General features: G+C 44.3%; 1 protein-coding gene across 1 annotated transcript; it reads right to left on the bottom strand.

Annotated features, from left to right (window-relative positions):
- Window positions 1–501: 501 nt before the first annotated feature.
- LOC124243309 (ribosome production factor 2 homolog) lies at window positions 502–1,503 on the bottom strand. The gene is given in 1 exon segment (XM_046668927.1): window positions 502–1,503. A coding segment is annotated over 1 exon segment (1,002 nt).
- Window positions 1,504–7,485: the final 5,982 nt, after the last annotated feature.

The following is a 7,485-nucleotide window of genomic DNA, read 5'->3' as shown; positions in this document are numbered from 1 at the left end:
AAGGTAATATGTCAATGATCAGGTAGTGAACATCTCTCTTAGAGACCTATGTTTTAAGACACAAAGCTTAAAATCTCAAATGAATCTCTAACTGGTAGAATTTCAGGCAAAATAACAGAAAAGTGAAAAATGGAAGTCAGGCTGTCGGCACATTGTGGGAGATGGGGTTAACTTTCCAGCCAGCTCATATTGAGTATGGATACAGTTCCTCTGGGCCATTTCCTACTTTCCATAGTTTCTTCCCTTTATCTAAAGCTTAACCCAGAAATTCTCTGAGACACCAATGGTCATTCTGGAGATCCCTCCTCACCTCCCCACCCAATGAGATGGGGGACTTTGCAGTGCAATGAGCAGAGGGAAATACCAGAACACAGAGGAAAAATGGCACACAGGGTGTAATGTTGCAAGTTAAGAGGCTTACTTTCAACCTAATACTAGTACATTACTGTTCATAATATATATAATACACAGTTTAGGTAAATTTTCACATTATAAAAATATTCAATAAAATCTTGTAAAAAACTCTGAATGACTCATGCGTGATAATTCTCTTAAGGAAATAGCCAACAGGCTAAGTTGCATCAATGTTTTCTCATTTTCTTTGATTTTTTTCTCCTGGTCTTCTGTTATCCTTTCTGCAGGTCTCTTCTTCAACCCCTTCATTTTCCTGGTTTGTAGTTTGCTTAGGTCTTGCTTCTGCAGATGAATCCTTCCATAAGTTGTACTAAAAGTACCATGAGAAAGATTTTTCTTCTTATTTGGCTTGAGGGCTTTTGGCGATTTCACAGATAGCTTATAGAGGTCATCTGATGCCAGATGTGTCCTCCTCAGAACAAGATCCAATGAGGGTCCTATCTCTTCTAATTCAATCCATCGTGTTCTGCAACCGGATTTCTTCAACAGCAACTTATAGCTTTGAAAGTAAATCTTCCCATTCAATGCAGTGAAGTGCAGAACATACTCTGAACCAGCCAGGCAGATATTTGATACTGTGGGGCCCCTGAAGAAATCAATAAGGAGACTTTTTAGCCTTTTGTAGTCTTCTGTTACATCAAAATCATCACCAGCAAATATTAACGTAGGTTTTGTTCCCTGAGGACATTTACCATTCTTAATATCTTTTAGAGATACAAACTTCTGGATACCTGATTCAATCAAATCCAGCACATGGTAGTCATACATACAACCTATTACTAGATTATTTGGTCGCTTCTTATTATGGGAGCCAAACATGAATAAAGAGCAATCTGACTTCTTTGAAAAGAATTCCAATGATGTCTGATCCTCAAATGGTCTTGTAATATTTTTCTTTTTATACAGAACGCCATATGGTTTTTTCAGTGCATACACATCTCTAAGCACTTGTGTCACTGTTGAATTTGCATTGCCCCCTTTAATCAGCATGGCATTTTTAGTATTTTCACTGAGTTTCGGTTCTCTCTTCTCGAAGAATCTCTTGGCCCTTTTCGTTTTGGGCTTTACAGCTCAATCCAAGGCGTCCATCGCTACCGCAACCCAAACCGGATGAATACATGTGCTCCTGCGGGCACGCGAGATCCTCAGCCATTCTTGACATCTAGTTTCAGTTTCTGAAAACTGTTGCCCTTGGCTGTTGAAGAATCATATGGTGCCACTGTTGCTACTTAGTACATATTAAGGGAAAAAAGACAAAGAAAAGCAAAGAGGCACAAAGGCGTGATTGCCATTTTCTCTATCTTCTCACAAAGGCGTGGAACTTCAAAACCATTAAAAAACAGAGAGAAAGATTAGTGAAAAAGACTCTATTTTCATATTTTTCACATTCCTTTCCAGTCTTGGTTCACATGCATAGGTATCTTACACAATTGTACTATAAAGATTCCACTTTATATTAATTTTTCCCTTTAACATTAGATCATATGCATTTTTTTCCATTTTGCTACCGTCTTCATTACATTCATTTTAGTAGACGCATAATTTACAGAGAGTGTTAACTATATGTCAGGGTTTAAAATATATTATTTTATTTAATCTCACAAAACCCTACAGGGCAAGTATTGCTTTGCTCATTTCACAAAAGTTAAAACTGATACTCAGAGCGGTTGAGTAACTGGCTCAAAATCATGCGTCTACTGAAGGAGTAAGCCAGGATTCAAACCAAGGTCTGTTACTCCAAAGTCTGTGCTATTGACTTATCAGGTAATAGAATGAGGAGCCACAGCGCAACTTCAGGCCCAGATGATGGTTAGCCCAATACTCTGTGCGTAAACCTGTGTTCTCTACTTAGCTGCACCCAGAATCATCTGGGGAGCTTTAAACAATACTGCTACCTGAGTCTTATCTCCAGAGATTCTGATATAATCGGTCTGGAGTGTGGTCCCAGGCATTAGGCTATTCAGAAACTCCTCAAGTATTTTAATGTCCAGCCAGAATTGAGAACCACTGCTCTCCCCGACAGCTTCACTGTAAAGGCAACTGAAGAGAAGAAACACAGTTAAATGATCCCTGAAATGAATGAGAGTTACTTAACTTCAAAAATGACTTCCTTTATGAGTTATACGTCTCCTGACAAATTGTGGAAGTCTATTCATATAGGTTTGGGAGTCATTAGCATATAAATCGATATATGATTGAGATATAAATTGAAGCCATGAATGTAGATGAACCAGCCCTTGCAAAGCATGTGGTGAGAAAGAAAGAGGCTAAGAACAGGGCCCCAGGAGATAATATTTAAAAGATGTGCCGAGAAAGAGCAGAAGACTCTTTCTGCAATTTTTAAATGCTAAGTGCTGCTGAGAGGCTATGTAGGAGAAGGCCTGAAAAGTGTCCAGCAGATTCAGCAATAAGTCTTCACCAGAACCTTCATGAGAGAATATCGGTGAGGTAGTGCAGGTAAACAGATTCAGTGACGGAGGCAAATGTGGGAGGTAAGGAAGTGGGTATAATCAATGTAGATCTTTTTACTGAAATTTTTGCTTTAAAAATATATCAACATGTTTTCAGCTGTAAGCATGAGAATGTCCAAATAAAAATGGCTTATACAATAGAGACCCTCCCATTCAACACACACACATACACACACAACATATAACAAGAAGTCCAGAGGTGGGTAGGTCACATTTCTAGTTGGCTTCTCTGGCATACTCTTGGCCACCATTCATGGTCATAAGATGGTAGAAACATCTCCAAATATGTCCTCACATGACAACGTCTAGAGGAATAGCTTTTCTCATGTGTCTCTCTCCTTTTTTCAGGGAGGAAACTTTTCTGAAAGCCCTCAGCACACCTGCCCTAATGACTCATTGGCCTTTATACTTACACCTCCTCCCCCAGCTATAAGGGAGGCTCAATGAGGGAACATCTTACATCTGGCACTTTTTTCCCTTACATTGGGAGGTAGGCGCTGATTTTGAGGAAGAAGGGGTGAGAGAAAGATGTCTATATAGGCAACCAAGAGTTCCACAGAGGGTATGGAGAAAGAGAGTGCAGTAGCGAGAGGGAGACATCGTCTTAATGCAAGTTTGTTGCTTTTCATTTTGACATGGTTGAAACTGAGCATGTTTAAATATTTTCCATAGAGAAAATACGGTCATAATAAGTGAGACCCTTGTGACTGTGGAATGCAATAGGATGTAAAACACGAGATGAACAGGCATCTCTTCCATTAAGTGGAAGGAAGTAAAAATGGAAGAGGGTAGATATGGGTGAATATGTACGTTTCCTGGGGAGTTGAGGGAATTCCCATCTCATGGCTTCTGTTTCTTTCCTGTGAAGTAGGTGGCTGAGTCATCTGCTGAGGGTCAGGGACAGTAAACCACACAAGAGAGAGTTGCCCAGGCAACACAGGATTTCCAGATGGTTTTAAGGGCACAATTGAGGTTGGCCGCCCTGAATTTAAAGTTACTCTAATCAGGGGCATTTATGATTTTTCCTCCAACTGCACTAGACACCTGGCCACCTGGCCTTGAGAAGGCAGAAGGATTAATATCTCAGGGGACTTTTTCTGCACAGGTGTGATAAAATAAATGGGCCAAGGGAACTGAAGATATTATCAAAAGAGCAACTGTGGTGATAGAACATAGAACCTAAGTTGGAAGAAAGTGAAAGCAGGGAAGTTGATCCACTGGGAGAAAGTCAAGAAACCAAAGGATCAGAGACGCTCAAGTGGCCAATGGACTGATATATTGACCATGAGTGAGAGAATGGGAAGGAATGGAGGGTAAGCTTACCAAATGGTCTATCTGAACTTATTCCAAATGTGGTGCAATTGTGGGCGTTGACAAAGTCCAGAATGTGGCATTGGAACAAGCAGCTGAAGCAAAATGAAGATCAAGAAATGAGAAGCTTTTTGGGAGGCATTGGGAGGGTCATCTATATGGCCTGTGGCTCAATTTGTAAAAACAGAGGTGTATGAAAGAGGTGCTTTTCAAACTTCAATGTGCATATGACTCCCCTTATTACAATGCAGGGGATGGGGGCTGGCCTCATGGTTAAGTTTGCACACTCCACTTCGGTGGCCCGGGGTTTCGCTGGTTTGGATCCTGGGGGCGGACGTGGCACCATTCATCAGGCCATGCTGAGGCAGTGTCCCACATAGCACAACCAGAAGGACCCGCAACTAAAATATACAACTATGTACTAGAGGGCTTTAGGGAGAAGAAGAAGAAGAAGAAGAAGTTTGGCAACAGATGTTAGCTCAACTGCCAATATTTTTTTAAAAATGCAGGGGATATTATTAAAATGCAGATTGTGATTCAGTAGGTCTGGGGTAAGGACTGAAGCTTGCATTTCTAACAAGGTACTGGGTGATTCCGATGCTAGTGGTCTGGGAACCACACTTTGAGTGGCAAGACATTGACATCCATAATACACTCTTCTTTACTAAAATACTCCTCTGTCTCACTTTGCTGAAGGGGGTGGTCCTAAGAACATATGTTCTACCTGGTCCCACCTGTTGGCTGGTTGGGGGTGGAGGACCTAATGCAACTAGAAATCAATTCATAATCTGCGCTCAGTCAATTGGAATTTCTCATGAGAATCTGAACTAAAAAATACACACTGAGCCTGCCAAGTAATTGTGGGCATTGGAGCTATAAGATCCATTTTCCAAGACTTTAGCACCAAAACAAGCTAAAACCGTATGTAAGTTGAAGTTTCAGGGGGTAGTAGTTCTGAGGAAGCTGGTTTTTAGAAAAAGAATGGAGCAGAGGTACAGAGAATGGATGAATTGAGAACAAGCAGCTCTGGAGGGAGGGGGCCATTTTCCCTGACTCAGCCTTCCTCCTCAAATACCCCCACACAAATGCAGATGGTCCCCAACAAATGATTCAACTTACAATTTTTCAACTTTATGATGGTGGGAAACCAATATGCATTCATTAGAAACCATACTTCGAAGTTTGAACTTTGATCTTTCCCGGGCTAGAGATATGCAGTATGGTGCTCTCTCCTGATGCTTGGCAGTGGCAGCTAGTCTTGATTTAGAAGGCTCCTTGGGGAAGCTTTCTCTGCCACTTGAATCTAGTAGATGCCCTCCTATGTATCCCCACAGCACCCCACAGTGTCCAAATCACAGCACGTGTCACCATTTATGACAACTACCATTTGGATACTTATTTGCCAGATGACATATATTCTCTATTAAATATTTTTTTTTAAACTGATTGAAGTTAGATATTCTAGTTCCATTTACATAGGAAGGAGCTCAAGAGAGGCTAGATAACTTGCCCAAGATCACACCACTTGTAGATGGTGGCATCTGGGGTTGAGGGCAGATATGATCAACTTCAAATCTTGTGCTCTTAGCTACTGTACCTGCTCCTTTCTCTAGATTGTAGTCACATGTCTCTGTTTTCTGCTCCAGCCTCAACGCTATGACCTTGGCGGTCTCCTGATTACTGTATTACCCTGTCTGGCGGTTGCCTGGTACATAGCAGGTTCTCAAAAGCTGAATGAATGTGGCTGAACGTGAGTGAATACAGTTATCTGTTGGGCCAGTCAACCTTCTAATAGAACTGGGTGCTGGACTGTGTAGCATTCCTATTATAACAAAGAGAAGATCATTTATAAAATACATGACTGGTAGATCAGATATGTATCGTACCTGATCCTACTCAGTGTTGCAAATTCCAAACCGATACCTATGTGATTCTTAGTCCATCCTTTTCCTAAATTGTTGAGGGACCGCCTGGAATGACTGCTTGGACTTGAAGTGTTACAAGGTTACAACGTTCCAACATAGGCTTTCCCAGCACACAGACACTGCCTATGAGGCCTTTCCACCTCCAGTTCTCTGTGCTCTAAAACCCGGAGAAGAGGTTGACACAGGAAGCCTTCTGGTGGCTGCAAACATGCTTAGCACCATCTCTACCAGGATGAGTGGACAAGTCAAAGAAGTACCTAGCACGTACTATCTCCCGACTGTTTCTGTAAACGACATAGGCTTATCACAGAGTAAAACTAGACAAATATACAAACAACTCTAAACCAAATTTATTAACGACCCCCGTTCCGTCCTAGTCGTGCAAAGACTGAAGTGGTTAAAGCCGGCTGGTTGTTTTTAAGATGCTTTCAGCCAAGTGCAAAGCTATCTTCAGAAATATTCTTTGCCCACGTGGATCGCGCAGACACTAATAACTAACACGCCAAGAAACATGCAGTCGGCGAGACTGGCCGCCCCAAGGGGAATAAACTGCCACCTCTAGAAATAAAGCTCTGCAGCCAATGCGGAGCCTTGGCTCGCGGGATTGGCGGCCCCGGCCGTGACGTGGCCTGGGCGGGCCGAGTCGGTTTGCGACAGCGGCCGCGGATCCCGCCTGGGGGGCTAAGAGAGGACCCGCAGCGCGGCGCCCGGCCGACGCGCCCGCTCTCCGCCGGCCAGAAAGGTTTCTTTCTTCGCCACGCGTCTCGCCCGCGCCCCGAAGCCTCAGCACCGGATCCCGGCGCGGGTGTAAACCCGAGACCCGCGATACCCCGCGCGGCCAGGACTTCCCAGCGTGCGGGCGGCCGGGGACGCGGAGGTTTGGCCTGCGGGCGCGGGGCCGGCGCGGGGCGTTTCCCGGGAGGGTGGCCAATCTGTGCAGGGCCGAGGCGGGACTCTCTTCACCTGGTTCTGCCCAGGCTGCTGCTCTAGGCGCGGCTCCCGCAGAGAGAGCGAGGAGAGCTGCGGAAAGCACGCGGGCCTGCGGGCAGATGCAACAAATGAGAGGGGAACCAAGTTGCTTGGCGCCGCCTCGGCTGCCACCTGAACCCGCAGCGCTGCGGGAGGGGTCCGCGTAGCGCTCGGCTCTACTTAGGCAACTTCACTTCTCCCGCCGCTCGGGAATTGGGGGTGGGGGAAGATGGAGAGGTGCAGAGGGCTTGGAGAGGGGCTTGTAATGAATTCTTCCAAGAAAACTTTTCTCCTCCTTGAAGGTATACGTGCTCACTGCAGCAAATTTAGAAAGCACGGGAAATTACTGTGTAAAGAAACGGGGGTGGAGGTGGGGATGGGACTCGTGTGGAGCC

This window comes from Equus quagga, chromosome 8 (genome assembly GCF_021613505.1).
Source record: "Equus quagga isolate Etosha38 chromosome 8, UCLA_HA_Equagga_1.0, whole genome shotgun sequence".
Lineage (NCBI taxonomy): Eukaryota > Metazoa > Chordata > Mammalia > Perissodactyla > Equidae > Equus > Equus quagga.
Note: the sequence above shows the minus strand (reverse complement) of the source record. Positions and strands in the feature narration are given on the sequence as shown.